At 41.4% G+C, this 16,614-nt stretch overlaps 4 protein-coding genes across 5 annotated transcripts; 3 read left to right on the plus strand and 1 right to left on the minus strand.

Moving 5' to 3' along the window:
• The first annotated feature begins 855 nt into the window (after positions 1–855).
• On the plus strand, positions 856–3,879 carry LOC116383334 (syncoilin). The gene is made up of 5 exons (XM_031847080.1): positions 856–884; positions 1,141–1,637; positions 2,296–2,703; positions 2,788–2,912; positions 3,003–3,879. Exons 2-5 carry the CDS (start codon positions 1,158–1,160, stop codon positions 3,046–3,048), a joined length of 1,059 nt encoding a protein of 352 aa, XP_031702940.1. The 5' UTR covers positions 856–884; positions 1,141–1,157; the 3' UTR covers positions 3,049–3,879.
• Positions 3,240–7,527, minus strand: LOC116383331 (histone-binding protein RBBP4). The gene is made up of 11 exons (XM_031847077.1): positions 7,281–7,527; positions 6,702–6,849; positions 6,456–6,601; positions 5,781–5,954; positions 5,583–5,698; positions 5,165–5,325; positions 4,918–5,044; positions 4,724–4,801; positions 4,086–4,220; positions 3,887–3,997; positions 3,240–3,725 (listed from the first exon to the last, which is right to left on the minus strand). The coding sequence occupies exons 1-11, from the start codon at positions 7,294–7,296 to the stop codon at positions 3,663–3,665; spliced, it is 1,275 nt and encodes a 424-aa protein (XP_031702937.1). The 5' UTR covers positions 7,297–7,527; the 3' UTR covers positions 3,240–3,662.
• Positions 7,460–10,260, plus strand: zbtb8os (zinc finger and BTB domain containing 8 opposite strand). The gene is made up of 7 exons (XM_031847082.1): positions 7,460–7,659; positions 7,892–7,916; positions 8,001–8,122; positions 8,247–8,329; positions 8,619–8,671; positions 9,584–9,620; positions 9,743–10,260. The coding sequence occupies exons 1-7, from the start codon at positions 7,578–7,580 to the stop codon at positions 9,827–9,829; spliced, it is 489 nt and encodes a 162-aa protein (XP_031702942.1). The 5' UTR covers positions 7,460–7,577; the 3' UTR covers positions 9,830–10,260.
• Positions 10,261–10,985: 725 nt separating this feature from the next.
• On the plus strand, positions 10,986–16,276 carry khdrbs1a (KH domain containing, RNA binding, signal transduction associated 1a). Of its 2 annotated transcripts, XM_031847079.1 has the most exons (11): positions 10,986–11,351; positions 11,805–11,932; positions 12,309–12,425; positions 12,534–12,680; positions 13,205–13,326; positions 13,447–13,708; positions 13,836–13,912; positions 13,993–14,054; positions 14,164–14,338; positions 16,104–16,165; positions 16,246–16,276. In XM_031847079.1, the coding sequence occupies exons 1-9, from the start codon at positions 11,261–11,263 to the stop codon at positions 14,271–14,273; spliced, it is 1,116 nt and encodes a 371-aa protein (XP_031702939.1). In that variant the 5' UTR covers positions 10,986–11,260; the 3' UTR covers positions 14,274–14,338; positions 16,104–16,165; positions 16,246–16,276. The 2 variants fall into 2 exon arrangements, with proteins under 2 accessions (XP_031702939.1, XP_031702938.1); XM_031847078.1 differs by having other exon boundaries at positions 14,164–16,165.
• Positions 16,277–16,614: the final 338 nt, after the last annotated feature.

Below are 16,614 nucleotides of genomic sequence, written 5' to 3' on the forward strand. Positions count from 1 at the left end.
TTTCCTTTGTTTGTTTTTATTCATGCAGAACAACACATCAATGCAAAACCATACAAGAAACATAGAACACCTTACTGACTTATGAAAACCATGCATTTCCAAATCATAATGAATAAAAACTGGCCTGTTTTCAGCTTTGTGACAATGATCTTTATCCCAAATCAAAATACGTGTTTATTTGACAGAGAGTAGAGAATACACTATGAAATTTAGTTAAATGGTCAACAATAACTCGATGTTGCCATGGACACAGATGATGCAGACTGCATCATGTAGTCATGCTATCATAAAGACACTCTGGATAAACATGCAGTGCATATACTTCTAACGTGTGTGGATACTCTTTAAGTATTTTAGTGTGTTTTAGTGTGTGGGATATGAGATATTATATTAAACAAAATATAAACTTATACAGTGAAGATAATCTCTCAAAGTTGCTTTATAAAATCCCTGCTTAGGTATCCTTGTGTGTGGTGGTTTGTTTGTTTATATTTGTGTGTGAGGAGCTATTAAAAGAATAGGCCTGCTAATGTTTCCTCCTCTGCCTGTGCAGTATAGTCTGAGGCCAAAAGGTAGAGAAAAAGTTTGGAAACACTTTCAAGTCATGACATCACCACCTTTCTGAGATGCACATTAAAAACAGCTGTATAAATATAGCTCTCTCTGGCACTCAGGCTGGTCCAGACATGTGTTAGATGATGCATCCAGAGCATGTAGGCCGGTCTGCACTGACACAGTTTGTGATCTCCTGTGGGGGTATGAGAGAGTCTTAGATAGAGTTTCACCCCTGTGCCTCCAGTGATATTAATAAACAGAAAGTATGCCTCTGTTTTGCTGGAGAAAAACACACTGCAGAGCTGTCTGGACTGTCCTCTGCAAACAAAGTAAGTAGAGCCACAAGTTAATAAGAATTGTTACTGATCTGTTTAAGATTTTGACAATGAAAGTTTTTAAGGTTCCCTTGTGTGGCATCTTTGCCTAATGAGAAATGTCATCATGATTCAATTTACATTACATTTCTTTGTTATGCAAAACAGCCTAAAAAGAATGAGCAGATTAGAGTTGTTGTTGGTTTTTAACCCAATCATCAGTTATTGCTGTGGGTCATTTGATTAATAGCTGTTCTTTACTCTCTTCCAGCTTGTCTCTTGAAGGCCATGGACAATCAAACATTAACAGACATTGGGAAAAACATGACATCTACTGAGTCGCACAGGGAACTTGTTGAGGATTTCACAGGCAGCCGCCATACTGACTCTGAAACAGGGACGATCACTCCCCTGGATGAGTGTACACCACATCCCGTACCGCAAAGGGACCAGGTGGTCATGGACCACTTGGGGCAGCTTTTCAACCACTGCATCCAGCAAGTGTCCCATCTGGAGACGCGGAGGAACGAGCTGATACAGGAGCTCCTCTCTCTGCAGGAACCCATTCTGCGAGTCGTGGGGCACCTGAGGGGGAAGCTGGTGGAGACTCAGAGGCTGCTCACGCTGGCTCAACTGGATTATGTCGCCGTTTATGAGGACGTGAAGGAGGTGAAGAGGAAACTGTTTGCTACAGCGAGAGACTGCATCCAGAGCCAGGTGACGCTGGCTGAACAAGAGTATGAGGTGGCTCAGTCTGCTGTTACACAGGTAGGAACCTGGATGGATGATACCTGGAGGATTGACTTACTGTGGCAGGTTATGACAGATGATGGTTAGCTCTGCAGTTTAAGATGTCTCTATCATATCATCTACTGCGTGTATATCATTTTATCTATATTTGTCAGACAAATGGTTTTGCAGGAAATACAAAAAAAAATAATTGCATGAAACCGTCAATGTGTGCAACAAACGGCAGTGAGCAATGTAAGGGGTCAATGCTGAATGTAAGGAAGCAGGAAACATTACATACTGTGTAGAAGTATGGGGAAAAATGTGTATATATACTGTATATATACATATATAGAACAATACAATATAATTAATATAGTTTGCAAACTTATACATTAAAAAACTGCTGTAAATACCAATGAGAGAAAGTCAGCATGATTTTAAGAAACAAAGGAATTATGTTACAAAAAGTCATTAAAGGAGAAACTGAAAAGATAAAGCACACTTAAGTTGAACATCTAAAATATTTTTTAAATAGCATACATATTAAAATGTATGAAGAGAATGACATGTTGGTTCATGTTTGTAAGATATTAGTTCAAATAGGTTGTATGTTGTTCATAACAACTGTAGCTTTGCTCAATTATACCAGTTGCCTATGTCTTTTCTTTCAAATCAATTTCACATCCATCCATAGGAGGAGCTCAAGGCCCACATCCAAAGTCTGACCCAGGAGTTGTCCCAGCTCCAGGAGGCCCAGCAGAACCAGCTAAACACCCTGAGGGACCAGGCCTCCAAGCCCCGCAGGCCCAGGGCCACGAGTGACGTCAGCCAGTGCCGGCAGGCTTCTGCCAGACTGCAGCGGCGGCTCAGCGGCAGCATGAAGGCCCTGGAGTGCTGGTACGAGCCTCGGCTCATGGCCCTGCTAAAGAGAAGGGAGGTCGGGGAGGAGTCCTTGAGGAAAAGCAGGGAGCAGGCCATGGACCTGAGGGCCAGCCTGGGGCCCCTCAGAGAGGCCATGCAGAGACTGGAGTTGCAGAGAGCCTGTCTGGAGCATTGGGTCACTCTGATGGAGGAGAGGGAGCAGAGCATCACACAACACAAGGTGACTGAAGTCAGGGTAGAACATGAAATATATAAAGGATGTTTGGTAAAACTAGACCAACTGAGATGTTTCTCTACTTTGCAGGAGACTGTGGAGAAACTAAAAGAGATTCTGAGAGAACTAGAAGTGGAGTTTGAGGTTCAAAGAAAATCTAAGAAAAATTTGGAGGATCGTAATGACAGCATATTGAAAGAGCTGACATTTCTGATGTACGTTTAATCTGAACCTTCTATGGTTGGATTTACTTTGAATTGTGAGCAGCAGGATAAAAACAGACTAACATGTGGCTTGTTTTATAGAGGCAGTGATGAACCCCGTGAAACCACTGAAGAGGAGGATCCTTAATATTCTGTTTGCAGTGGATACTTATGCTGATCTACATTATACCATGGCATAGAACTTACATTTCATAAAGAAATTATACAAATAATTGTAAAATTCTGCATAAATTAAACTTTTCGCTACTACAGAATTTACTCTTGAACTACCTAAAACTTAACATCTGGCATGCTGCGCCAAGAAGCAAAGCAAACCAATTTACTGTAAACATTTTATTATGAATTTACTTAACTACACAAGAGACAGATGCAGCACAGAAAAACAAAACCAGCACATATAAAAGTGACACACAGAATCTGGAAAAGTCATAATATGAATATCAAGCAAATACAAGAACAGTATGTACAACTTTAATACAAATGGATCTTTGTAGAAATTTAACTAACTAAACAGGATGAAAAAAAATAAAGCCATCAAAAAGCAAACCTGAATGTGGAACACATCTGTAAAGAGTTGAGTACTGGGGAAAAAAAATATCTAAAAATCTGGTCAATAGAGACTTACTTTAAATACATCACAACAAGATGACAACGCAGCATTTTATTCTTTAAATGTTCTTCAAAAAAAAAAATAATCAGTTTTCAACAAGCAGGTCAAATGAAGAGATGTGGAGACTGAACTCATGCCTGGACCTCTGCATCTGCAGCACCTTCTGGGTCCTCGTCGTTGTAGATGTTTTCAGCCTGGAGAAGAAACAATTCAGAAGTTGATTCACTGTAACTGCTATTCAATGTTAATAAACGCACTTTGAAATTCTACCTCATGCATGTGTCTGATATTCATTGTTCCACATCATTTCACGAACCTCTGAAGTTCCCAATATGGGGACAAACAAAGCTCTTACCATTTGCCAGACTTCCATGATGTTGTCCTCTGATACAGAGCAGATGACCCAAGGCTCGTTGGGGTTCCAAGAGAAGTCGGAGATCTTCGCTGTGTGTCCGCCATGGATGAACTAGAGAGGAGCAGAGCAGGAGGGATCACCACCGCACCTTAAACTGGATTAATACATACACGCAGCAGCTGTTTTTGTCACAACTGACCAGCAGCTCAGGAGGGCCGTCCTCAGCATCCTCAGGCGACTGTTCCTCTCCGATCTTACTGAGGTCCCAGACATTGAGCCTCCTGTCGGTGCCGCTGGAGGCCAGGATGGTTTCGTTATGAGGAGACCACTGAACCTGTTGAGTAGAGATGGGCCAGATGTTACATTTCTGTGACAAAGAGCTCCATAAAAACAACACTATCAATAGAAAGCCACAATCAACAAGACCAAAACTATTCCTCTGTAACGCAGAGGTGGCATGTGTGCTTAAAAAGGCAAATATGCCACGTCGCACAAAATGATGACCTCTAAAATAATGATGACCTCGTAAGCCTGATTTGAAGACTAGAGTCTTGTGTTTCTACCATTAGCCATAAGATAAAAGCTTCATTGTCCGTTCACACAAAAATGTGTCTTGCATCACATGCACCAAACAATCAACAGAATACCATAAAAACATCTGCCAGGTCACCTCTGAGTGGCCATCAGAAGACATAACATAGCAACGTCTGAGAGAAACACACCCATTACCAGTTTTTAGTTGTAGCTCTGTTTGCCAACATCTAAAGCCCGACATAACCCCAGATCTGCAACGAACTCCTTCAGATGAATTGACCTGACCAGAGGGCCACTTCTTACCTGGAAGATCTCGTCCTTGTGAGACTCAAAGGAGTGCAGCTTCAGTTTCAAATTCCTAAGGTCCCAAAGAGCCACAGTCTAAAAAAGAAAAAGTAGCTCCAGCTTCAACCGATTCAACACATAACAAATGAGAACTGACTTCACTGGACAGCAGCACGCTATGTAACAGCGAAACAGAGAAAGAGTGGACCCACCTTATCTGCAGAGCCAGAGGCCAGGATGAACTCACTGTAGGGGTTGAAGGACAGGCAGTTGACTTCAGCAGTGTGGGCGTCCACTGCATGGCTGGGCTTGGAGGTGTTGTTGGACCGCGTGTCCCAGCTGTGCCAAAGCAGACAAAAGCACCACTGTTCAAAAGAAGATGGAAACTGAACAACGACTTTTGTGTCCCATGAGTCGTCACGGTTAGTTAATTTTGTTATCAACTAAAGAGCTGCTCACATCATGAGTCTCATGTCATCCGCCACAGACCCAAAGAGCGACTCGTGGAGCAGGTGCCAGGAAACATCCTCCACCACAGCTGTGTGGCCTGTGAAGATGGTCTTTGCATCTACTATCTTTCCCTCCTTGGGCACTGTGCTGATGTCCCACAGGCAGATTGTCTGTAAAACAGCAGAGATGGTTCAGAAAATGTTTTAACAACAATTTACAAAAAAAAAAAATCAAAACAAAGTCAGGAAATGCTTTGCAACAATGGCAAAAGACTAGTTATATAAAACAGTAACAAACAGGTTCATTTGTAATAACTCTAAACTATTTAAACATCCAAAAAAATTAACATGAGCCACCGGAAAACACAAGATTCTAGTGAAAACGGGAAGAAAGACAACACTAGACTTAACACTTCCAGGTTGCTTACGTGGTCATCAGAAGCACTGAGGAGGCAGCCGCTGAGGTTCGGGTTCCAGGAGAGGCCATAGCCCTCCTTCTGGTGGCCCCGCAACCGCAGGTCTGGGGTGCATTCTCCAGAAGGGTCTTCAATATAAATAAAATGATGTTTTAATGTGCAGAAAAATGTGCAGAAAAGAACACATGGGGTTTTTGGCTGTAATCCTACCGGGCTTGGAGGGGTGCTTTGTGTAATCAAATACCAGCACGTCACTGGTGGGAGTCTTGGTGGCAATGATGCAAGGATTCTGAGGCATGTAGCGGGCTCTGTTCACTTCCCCCTCATGGTTGATCTTGATCTCAATCTCTATCTTTCCACTGACGGATCCAAAGCCCCCAAACTCTGAAATAAACAACGGTTACATTGGATGTTTGATGCAAATGAGCAGGCGTCGAATAAAATTCTGTTCTACCGAGCACGTTAAAAAAAAAAAGAAAAAAAAAAGAGGTAAATTCTATGCAATTCTGGTTTATTGCATTTTATTAACTAAAATGTAATCTAAAACAACAATACGTACCTATATTTTCTGAAGTATTAAAGATTTCCGCGAGATTTAAATGCATTCATTCATCAAGAAGAACTGTGAGCCACAATATCCAAATACGAGAACTTGTTTAAGACAATTTGATGACAATAATGTTAATATTGAAATATCTAACCCAATGTGAATAATTTGTTTAATCTACGTGGCTTGGCAGTGGACATGATTTTACATGTCATTAGCTTTTGAAAACAAAGTTCACCCATCAAGCCATTTTGTCCAATAAGCAGCTAGACACAACACATTTAAGGATCTAGTTTTTTTAACACAACACAACCTCCCATGCACACATTATCCCTCACCTCCTTTCTCGCTGTCATAGTGTGACGCATCAAACTGGGCATCATCATTGGGGAGCTGAACGCTAGCAATTACAAGGTGATTCTGCTCATCAGAAGTGTGTGTTCCCAAAACCAGCCTGTGTACACTGTAGTCCTTCCCCTCTGGTCTGTGAAGAGGGAGGGAGTAAAAAAAATTAGTCATATGTTCATTCATATGAAAAAAAAAAACCGACATGATCCCTCTTATGTCAGCAGATCCCCTCTCACCTAGTGACATCTGGCAGCCACTGGGCAGTGAGGCTGGGCCACTCCAGCGCGTGAGTCATGACCAGGTCATAGAGGAAAGGAGTGTTCTTCTTCCAGATCTTGTACTCCTCATTGATCACCCTTTCCTCCACAGCATCGTCAAATGCAGCTGCAAAAGGAACATTTACCAATAACATAAAGTTAGGTCATGCCGCATCTAACTTGCCTGGGCTGAATATTGGAGAGACATAAAAGTTATACCGTACTCATAAAAGTCTTTCCCTTGTTAAATGAGGTTTATTTGACTGATTATATAATGTCATTCTTCTATAGTTGGCTATACGAGTACGAAATCATTATCAGCCCTAAGCCACACGTTCCTCCATGTGTTAAGCTACACTCGTACATTAAAACCTCTGCTTAGCCAGCCTGCTAGCTGCTGACGTTAGCTACCAGCTAGCTGGCTGGTCTATAACAATGAAAGGTGATGCTGGCTGGCGCGCCAACACCGGTCCATCCTGACTGGTAGCCGGTGTCATTCTGGACAACACACACGTACACGTTTAATCAGCTAATTCAGTAAAAAGTGAACACCCTTACCGTCTTTATCAGCCATTGTGTCGTGGTTGAACCACTAGCACTGACGAAGAGTAGAGAAATATGTTGGGAGAGAGCACTCTGTAGAGAGAACGAAGGCTTGCAATGGCGCCAACTCGATGGAACGGGATCGACCAATCAGCGTTCAGCAAACACCGACAGGAAGTCGTCACAGCAAACACACGTCTTCCATCCGGAACATCCCTCCTCCGACGCATGTAGCCTCACGGTTGTGACACACCGACATGGTGACATTTGTTTTGGTCGTCCTTTAAAGCGTTGAGTGAACGTACAGTCAGAATGGGCGACCGTGAGCTGGACCTTACAGAGGCACAGAAAGTGACTAAGTCAAAATACCCGAAAATCAACAAGAAATATGAATGTAAGTCTGATGTTATGATTAAAAAGATGTAGCTAGCTTAGCTCGTTTAACATTACTGTACTAGTGAACACTGTTAAAACTTTGTTTCAGTCTCCATCGTCAGCTAGCTGTAGCTAACGTTATGTTCATGCCTAATTAAACTAAACTGTATTGTCATATGTGCCCAGCTGTTATAAGCACTTCTAACAGCACGCCCTGCCTCATTATGTCACCTTGTGTTTTACTATTGCAGACCTGGATCATACAGCGGACGTGCAGTGAGTGTGTTTTGACATCTTGGTGAAATCTCATGTTTCTCTGTTGTTTCGGTCGCTGTTATATTTGCTGATCTCTCTTCAAAGAATTCACTCTTGGGGAAACACTCTGGAGGAAGCCTTCGAGCAGTGTGCCATGGGCATGTTTGGCTACATGACGGACACAGAGACAGTGGAACCGATTGATACTGTTGACGTGGAATCAGAGGGTGGGAGCACTTTGTCGCCGTCCGTTCAACGCAAGCCTCGATCAACCTCTTCTATACCTCGATCAGTCATGCTGCTTCCAGATCACCAGAACTAAACCTGCATATCCTGTTCCCTTTTCACAAGGTGACGACATGGAGTCTCTTCTTTTCCACTTCCTAGATGACTGGTTGTACAAGTTTAGTGCCGAACTCTTCTTCGTTCCCAGGGTGAGTATGTTGGATCAGTTATATGGTGCTGGACATGTTTTGTATGTAGTTTATTAAAACATCTAGGGGAGGTATGGAGACATTGCAGCAGGAACTACCATAGTTCAACCTGTGCCCTGGTCTGTTCTATCAGGAAGTGACCCACATGTGCCACAGTATGCACACTGCTGTGCATAATTTACATATAATGTATTTTGATTCTTGTTTGATGGACAGACTATGTTAATATCTTGTTTATTATTTTACTGTTATTCTCCTGACACAATAATTTGTTGAATCTATCCACTAGGAGATCAAAGTTTTGCACATAGACAGAATGCACTTCAAGATCCGCTCCATTGGGTAAGTTTCCATTGTTGTCTTTACTTAATAACTCATTCCCTGCAACTCCACCCAGATAACTTTTGATCAAAACAAACTTATATTTGTTAGAAGCTCACCTCTATCATGTATTTCGGGGAGGAAATCTCACGGGCAGACCAAAAGAAAAGCACAGGTGGAGGATTATGTTTCCACATTGACCACAGATGGTGCAGTGATGAGACCGCTATAGCTAAGAAGTGCTCCTCTGACCTGAAAGTCTTGCTAAACCATTCTACTCCCCTCGTAAACTTACTGCTATAATACTGGTTGGAGTGTATATCCCTCCCCTAGAATATATCCAAGCTCCTCATAACAGCTGTTAGCAGACCAGTATTTAAGCGTATAAGGCATCTACTTGCACGCAACTGGGGAACTCCGATCACTCCCACATTACCTCACACTGGCAAAAGCTCTAAAATATGGTCCCCTGTAGCCAAAATAGACCCTGAGACATCTTCATGGAAGATTACCTGGATGACTACACTGATACAATGACCTTATTTATCAGCTTCTGTGAAGACATCTACCAGGATAATCTGCTCCTTGAGCGATGATAAATCCAGGTTCTCCTTTGAGCTCAGGAAGCTTCGACACAACAACAACAAGGCCTACAGGAGGGGTGACCTGGTGGTTTACAAAGGGGCAAAGCAAGCACATAAGTGCAGTAAAGTCACACAAATAACAGTGTAAGGACAAACTGGTATTTTTCTGCTGTTGAATGTCGGTTTGGAAGGAACCTCAGACATGAACAGATGTTGAACCTCTGAGTACTGCAGCTGACCTCTCTCTCCTAAACACACTCTTCTTCATCGATCTAGTCTTACTTTTCTATTTCATTTATCTCTTTTATGCTGCTCTCTCACATGGTCATCTTTGTTTTATTTATTAAAGTTGGGGTGAGGAATTCTCTCTGGCAAAGCATCCACAGGTAAGTCAGTGAAGCTTGCTTGAAGATGTTACTGTAGAATATACACTTATAGGAGAATTGTGTACAATACATAACACAAGATAAATGCTGTGTTTGTGTTATGTCCTCTCTTGTAAATCCAGGGAACTGAGGTGAAAGCCATCACATACTCCGCAATGCAGATCCACGATAAGGAAAAATCGGAGATATTTGCCATCATTGATATCTGACGATACCTCCAGAGGCAGACCGCACTCCTGGTTCAATGAAACTGGAATATCTACTCGGCCAATTTAAGTGGCCTTTTATCTAAGGCAATGATTCTTGACTTGTAAAATGTTTTTCTATTTGTACGGTGAACCGTTTACGAACAGCAGCATTTGCCAACATTTCTGTTAGCTGATAGATTACAGATTAGTGATATGACACTTATATCTTATAAATTGTATCATTTCAGAAATCACAAAACCATGGAAATATTATGAGTCTTTACTTAAAGTCACTATTGAAAAGAAAAACTAATTGAGAACAATGCAATGTTTTAACACATTTTGTTAACCCAGTTTTACTTGAAATGCTTTTGCAAATTCTTATTTATCACAAATTTGACATGAATTGTGTCGATGCCTTAATCATTGTAAATAAATCAACAGATTTTTTATTTTTCTGCTGTGGGATTGATTAAATGGAAAGTGGTACTTTCCACACACTTTAAACACTTTATAGATGGAAGATTACTTTTTTATTTATTAGTATTGACATAATAATCCCAGGCAGTTTCTGAAAGCTGTTCTGGATAAATAGAGTAAAAGGAAGTGTAAACTGCAGTATTTATGATATTTGTGATTTATGTGGCTAAAAGAAAGCTACACACTGTGTTTTCCAGTTCAACTAGTCTCTATTGTCATGGACCAAATATGTACAATGCATTGCACAAGTGGAATCAGGTGTAAACGGGCTGAAACCAGCTGGGATTCTATTATAGCATTACTTACAGTTGTAAGAACATTAGAAGCTGTCGCAGTAGTATTTTAATTGCAGTAATTAATCCTTGCCAAATTCCATGTGGATTGACCAATGGTGGAATATGCAAAATAATAATAATAAATAGGGTACTACAAATAAGTTTAAACTGAAATACACATTTCTGAGACAAATATGCAATATAGGACACAGTAACATCAATGAACTTTGATAAAAAAAACAGCATCGATGGAAGATTTACCTTCTATGTTTAATAAGAACCATGATCAGCGAGAGGACGTTGGATCTATATTCTATAACAATAGGTTTCAATCACCATTCAACCGGTTCAATGAGACCACGCCCCCTGCTGCCTTTCCCTCCCGATTACCGTGGTGCGCTCTGGCGGTGACGTCATCACCTCCTCTCGCGCATCTTCCTCCTCCCACTGCACTGAAATGCAGCTGCGCCATTGCTCCTTTGTCCATTGAAGAGAGCCGCGCGACGTGCAAAGGAAAGATACCGTGGTCGTTCTGCAACTCGACCACATATTGTGCAACGTGTTTCTACCGGGTCTCCGGTGTCGAACGAACGTAGCAGGGCATCGCTCTTTAATCTGGCCGGAGTAGTGTGTTGCTACGAGCCAAGCGTTCAATTTTGGGTCCGCCGTGCAGTCAAGCCCACAAAGGAAAATCAAAATGGAAGACTCTAAATACCTTCCGGAGCTCCAGGCCGAAAAAGACAGCTTGGACCAGTCGTTCACGCACGCAATGAAGCTTATTTCTGCAGGTAAATGTGACCGCCACCGTGTAGAGGCGAATACAGACTAACGGCAGTATGGCGCGAGGCCTAGCGTCTTTTTTTCTTAAACGAGCGGCCGGTGCAGGCCTGAACAATGGCGTTATGAACACGTGGTTGTTAGTGATGTGGGTCAAACTGTCTCAGTTGAAAATGTACCGTGTTTTTCTTATTTTAACGGAAATAATCCTTCTTCAAAAAGACTAACGTTTATAAATGTTTTTTTTTTTTTGTGAATGAAATAATCTGTGTTGATCGTTCATACCATCGACTCATTTTTGCACGGCGCCTAATATATTACGGCTCATGCAATAGACAAAAGCACTTTAATTGGCACTAAATATCATTGCTATGCATCATGTTTTTGGCATTTATCGCGAGTTGGTCATTGAACCTGTGAATTCCACATGCTTAAAAACGTTGTTTTCCCCTTCTCGCGTGCAGAGATTGAGAGGATTGGGAAAGGTGAGACCAAGAAAGAGCCAGAGAAGGAAACATACCTGGACCTGTTCGCCACCAAGAATCTCAAACTGAAAGAGCGGGTACTCATTCCTACCAAGCAGTATCCCAGGGTAAGCGTTTAATTTATGCGTTCTCATTTAATGCTCCATCCACTGCTGTGGATGCTGTGTTTAGTGAACTGGCCCATTGGAGGTTAGATTAAAAAATGTTTTAATCCTGCATCTGATTAAAGGCACCCTCTCTTCTTCCAACTGGGATGTCCCAGTATTAATCAAGTCATGAGCTCTGTGTACTAATCTTTGTTTTTCTGCATGATCAATTTTGCAGTATTCTAATAATGCAGATTTAGAGTAAGGACTGAGTTGACCGTGACCTGATTTTATTTAAGAATGGGCTGTACTACCTGCTGTGTATATAATCTGTCTCTTTGTTGCTGGTAACATAATATAATGCAAGGCTGCAATTACATTGGAACATTCCCTACAGGTGAACTTTGTTGGTAAGCTTCTGGGACCACAGGGCAGCACAATCAAGAGACTCCAGGAAGAGACTGGTGCAAAGATTTCAGTTCTGGGGAAAGGTTCCATGAGAGACAAGAATAAGGTATTTGTAGAAACGTTTTCCTAGCTGCACTATTCAAAGGATAACTGGTATTATTGTTTTGTACATTAACCATAATTTACATTTTTTTTTTTTTTGTTTTGTTTTCAGGAGGAAGAGTTGAGGAAGGGCGGTGAGGCCAAATACGCTCACCTGTCCATGGAGCTGCATGTGTTCATTGAGGTGATGGCACCCATACCAGAAGCCTACATGCGCATGGCTCATGCTATGGAGGAGGTCAAGAAGTTCCTTATCCCGGTATGTGCCCTGGGGAATGTTTTACAGAAACGTTTTTGTGCTTAACATTGGCATTCCAGTTCATCTTGACAGATCTTCTTTGAATTAATGTCTTTGTTTTTTTTAAAGGTATGCATTACCCCAAAAATCATTATCATTAAATATGGAAAAATAACCCCGCATTATTCAATATGCATCAACATTTATTGTCATTAGTTATTCTGTGTGCGCTGTGCTTTCCCAGTCACTGAAACGCAGCGACTCATTTGTTTATGACTACATATGCGCACGGTTGCATTTACAAACTATCTCTGTCATTTAATTGATATTATTTTGAATCTGTTTTCGGTTCAAAAACTGAAAACCATTGAAGTCCTCTTTTGGTCCCCTATATCGCATTAGACAATAATACCGTAGTAAAGTACGATATAAGTAAATGATGACCGCAGGTTTGAGGAAGGTAGAACTGCTTGTGTTGTCACTGTCGCCCCCCGGCTGTCCTGTGAAAATGACAAGCAAACTGACTGTTTTGGTCGTGTCTGTAGGAGCCCGGAGAGCACGAGTACATGGATCCTAACTTCCTGAATGGATCCCAGGATTGTCCCAGGGGGCGAGGTGGTCACCTCGGCAGGGGCAGGGGTGGACCACCTGGTGCTGGAGGACCACGGTAGGAGCCTGATTTCATGACTATAACAATAATTATTATTTTTAACCAGTGAAATTACTGCTAGTTTTAAGGATACATTTTCTGTTAATCACATTTTACAACCTGGTTAACTGTCCACAGGGGGCGAGGGATGCCACGCGGGGCTCCCCGAGGAGCAATGCGGGGTGGTGGCCCCCGGGGGGGAGGATTAGGGCGTGGCAACGGTCATAGGGGTGCACCATCAGGTAGGGGTGGACCGCCGTCTGCTCCTAATAGAGGAGGCTCGGCTCCCCGCTCTAGACCACCTGCAGCAGGGGCTCCAAGGATGCTCCCCTCTGCAGCCATGTCCCACCAGGGTCCTCCCTCAGCATCACAGTCCAAATCTGATGGCTACGAGGACTATGTAAGTGGCTTACGTCCTGGTTTCTTCTTTTCACACGACTTGTCTCTTGCGAGACCGTGGTGATCTGTCCTTTGGTTGCAATAGTTGTGACACGCTTGACATTGTCTAAATAAATTTGTCATTTTAGCCTTCCTATGAAGAGCAGTATGCAGAGCCTGCCTATGAGGGATATGACAATTATTACAACCAGCAACCTGCACCTGCGTAAGTCAAAATGACCTGCCTGCTGAATCTTACTGTAAATTGGAAGAGTACTATACTTACACTTTTTTTACTGCCCACAGGGATACTGAATATTATGACTATGGACACGGAGAGGCCCAGGAAACCCCATATGAGCCCTATGGTAAGATAATAATTTGTAGCACACACACACAGGACACTTGTGGAGCACTAATTGGACCTCCTGTCTAACTAATGACTTGTTCCTGTGTTTCTCCTTTCTGTCTCTGTAGCTCAAGATGAGTGGGACAACTCATGGTCCAGCTCCGGGGCTGGAGGCAAGACCGCCGCTCCCAGGCAGTCGAAGGGAACGTATAGAGAGCATCCCTACGGAAGATACTGAACGGCTACTGGTAGAGAGTTGCTATGGCAACTGTCTCCGATTGTAACTCACTGAACTTTTCAAAAGTAATTTCCCTCTCGTTTGTTCCCCTTTTTTTATGGTTTATTTTATTTTTTTTAAACTCGGTAGACGTTTTGTTGGATGTATCATAGAGTGCCAGAGGAGAAACATGAAGACGGGTTTTTTCGTTGTTTACCTGTTTCCATTTAATGTTTGTTTCAGTTGCGTAGTTGACAGGTCCTAGTGACATAACCCTAACAAAGAAACAAGAGTAACATTTTAATGATTTATCGTTTAAGTTAATTGCATCTGAACAAAGTGTGACTGTGGCGATAAATTCTTCTCACGTAGACTGCATTCTAAAAGTCCTTCATGACTGGACAAAAATGATTCACAATGCCTCAATGTAACTTAACTATAACGGAGTTAGTCACAAACTCAATACAGCCCTGAGCCGTTTGCAAAAAGTCTTCTCTTATATTTGTTCATACAATACAAATCTAGTCTGTGTGAAGTGATAGGGTATCCTAAAATACTATTGAAATCCATTTGGCCAAGAAAAATGCTTCTATTTTTGCCCCACTTTACAATTGATTTATTGTGATCTGTCCGGACTATTACTTGCGAAATCAACGCTGATCGACTTATTCTTGTAAAGCTTGAAGGATTAACAATCCTTACTGTGTGAGAGGAAGGCAGCAGCCAACTCAATATTTTGTACATAACCTTAGGACAACTGTGTATGCTTTAAGCCGTACCGTCTCCAAAATGCATAATGCCTGTGTACCTTTGGCTAAATAGGATACTAAATATATCCCCAAATGTTTTTCTGCAGTGCGTGTTTCAATAAAGTTTCTAGTTTCTTTTTAATCAAACTAAACATGGTATTTTGCCTTTGTTGTACCAAAGGAATGCCTTCCGTTTGTGAAAGTGGTCGTCAGTGGTTTCTCAACAACGCTGAATAAGCTGTATGTATACACGTTAGCCTGACAAAAAAAACAAAAGCAGTGTTATGACTTTGAGTTTATCCTCTTCGTCTGTTTTCAAAACTTATCTAAATGACACTTGTAATGTCGCCTTCGAAAAAAATAATAAATAAAGCTCATCATTCCTTGAGGTAATGTGCTGCCAAATACATGTTTGAATTGAGAATGATGTAGTGCTTGAACGTGGATTGTCATTAACCTTCCGTTAGTGTTATTCAAGCTCTCAAGAGAGCAATGTATCTTCAGCCACTTGAAGTAACTGAATTTCAACAGTATTTCAAATCAAGCTTGCAGGGATCTTACTTGACTTTGATGCAAAGTCATGCTGGCTGGTTTTTATAAAAGAAAAAAATCGCAGAGGAGAGGATTCTAAAAGCCTAAAGATCGCCACAAGAAGGTAAAACTAACCCCAACACTCATTTGTTAGAGTTTTTGTTTTGTTTTGTTTTCTGTGCAAAACATCAAGTAATGAAAGTCATCCAAAACATATCCAAAACATTGAAGTACAAAATTATGCTATCTGTAGTTATTTCCGAGCAAAATAAGCCGTACAAAACAATCAGAAATGGTTGTGATGCAACTCTTGCTCAAATAAAACCAATAATGGTCCATTCATTTCACTCAATACTTACCAATTTCCATCTTGATAATTTCTGTAGAATGTAGATTAATGAAAATTAGTAGTTGCACTCAAAGCGTTAAAACTTCCCATTGGTGGACAAAACCTTTCAGCTTGAGTTGCATGATACTTTTTTAGTATAAAGTTAGTTTTGCATGTGTGTGTTATTTACTGTGCATGAAGTCCCTGGTGTGTCCGAGATCTCATTTCTGTTTCTCTTCTTAGGTTGTCAGAAAACTGTGTAGGTGCAGTTGACACATTGAACTCCAGTTTACCGGGCTTTTATGGTCAGTTGAAAAGAGATTGCATGCAAGTGTTGGCCTTTGAATTCTGCTGCTGAGGTTAAAATCTTCTCTGTCTTTAACAGGTCCGTTGAAAGTCCCTGGAAAGAGCAGAGGCCTTGCTGTGTCTCTGAGGCTGGCTGCTTCTTTGTCAATACTAACCCCTCAAGGGATTTGTAGTTTTTTATACTTTTCGTGAGGAAGTGATCGTTGATCATGTGGAATGTTTTTATTGAATGTGTCCAGATTTACATTATTTTTACACCAGACATTTGAACTGCCTTTTTATGAAAAAAATAAAGGTTTTTTTTTTTTTATTATTGTAAATTGTGTTTCCTGTTTAATTGTTTTAATAAGAAAAGGATGGCTTAAAATACATTGACATGTCTTGTATCATATTATATATGCATGATGCATATTTACTGTTTGGTTTGGACTTAACTCACTTTTCACAT

Source organism: Anarrhichthys ocellatus, unplaced genomic scaffold (genome assembly GCF_004355925.1).
Source record: "Anarrhichthys ocellatus isolate YVR2014 unplaced genomic scaffold, GSC_Weel_1.0 scaffold7, whole genome shotgun sequence".
Lineage (NCBI taxonomy): Eukaryota > Metazoa > Chordata > Actinopteri > Perciformes > Anarhichadidae > Anarrhichthys > Anarrhichthys ocellatus.

What these genes read in the sequence shown, in the direction of transcription:
- LOC116383334 (XM_031847080.1), top strand. Translation starts at nt 1,158, where the DNA reads ATGGACAATCAAACATTAACAGACATTGGGAAAAACATGACATCTACT. An exon ending in CTCAGTCTGCTGTTACACAG is followed by an intron (nt 1,638 to 2,295) that starts GTAGGAACCTGG and finishes ATCCATCCATAG; the next exon opens with GAGGAGCTCAAGGCCCACAT. An exon ending in AAAGAGCTGACATTTCTGAT is followed by an intron (nt 2,913 to 3,002) that starts GTACGTTTAATC and finishes CTTGTTTTATAG; the next exon opens with AGGCAGTGATGAACCCCGTG.
- LOC116383331 (XM_031847077.1), bottom strand. An exon ending in TGGCTGCCAGATGTCACTAG is followed by an intron (nt 6,602 to 6,701) that starts GTGAGAGGGGAT and finishes CCCTCTTCACAG; the next exon opens with ACCAGAGGGGAAGGACTACA. An exon ending in CCTCTGGCTCTGCAGATAAG is followed by an intron (nt 4,802 to 4,917) that starts GTGGGTCCACTC and finishes TTTCTTTTTTAG; the next exon opens with ACTGTGGCTCTTTGGGACCT.
- zbtb8os (XM_031847082.1), top strand. Translation starts at nt 7,578, where the DNA reads ATGGGCGACCGTGAGCTGGACCTTACAGAGGCACAGAAAGTGACTAAG. An exon ending in GATCATACAGCGGACGTGCA is followed by an intron (nt 7,917 to 8,000) that starts GTGAGTGTGTTT and finishes CTCTCTTCAAAG; the next exon opens with AATTCACTCTTGGGGAAACA. An exon ending in TTCAAGATCCGCTCCATTGG is followed by an intron (nt 8,672 to 9,583) that starts GTAAGTTTCCAT and finishes TATTTATTAAAG; the next exon opens with TTGGGGTGAGGAATTCTCTC.
- khdrbs1a (XM_031847078.1), top strand. Translation starts at nt 11,261, where the DNA reads ATGGAAGACTCTAAATACCTTCCGGAGCTCCAGGCCGAAAAAGACAGC. An exon ending in TCAAGAAGTTCCTTATCCCG is followed by an intron (nt 12,681 to 13,204) that starts GTATGTGCCCTG and finishes TCGTGTCTGTAG; the next exon opens with GAGCCCGGAGAGCACGAGTA. An exon ending in CTGATGGCTACGAGGACTAT is followed by an intron (nt 13,709 to 13,835) that starts GTAAGTGGCTTA and finishes TTGTCATTTTAG; the next exon opens with CCTTCCTATGAAGAGCAGTA.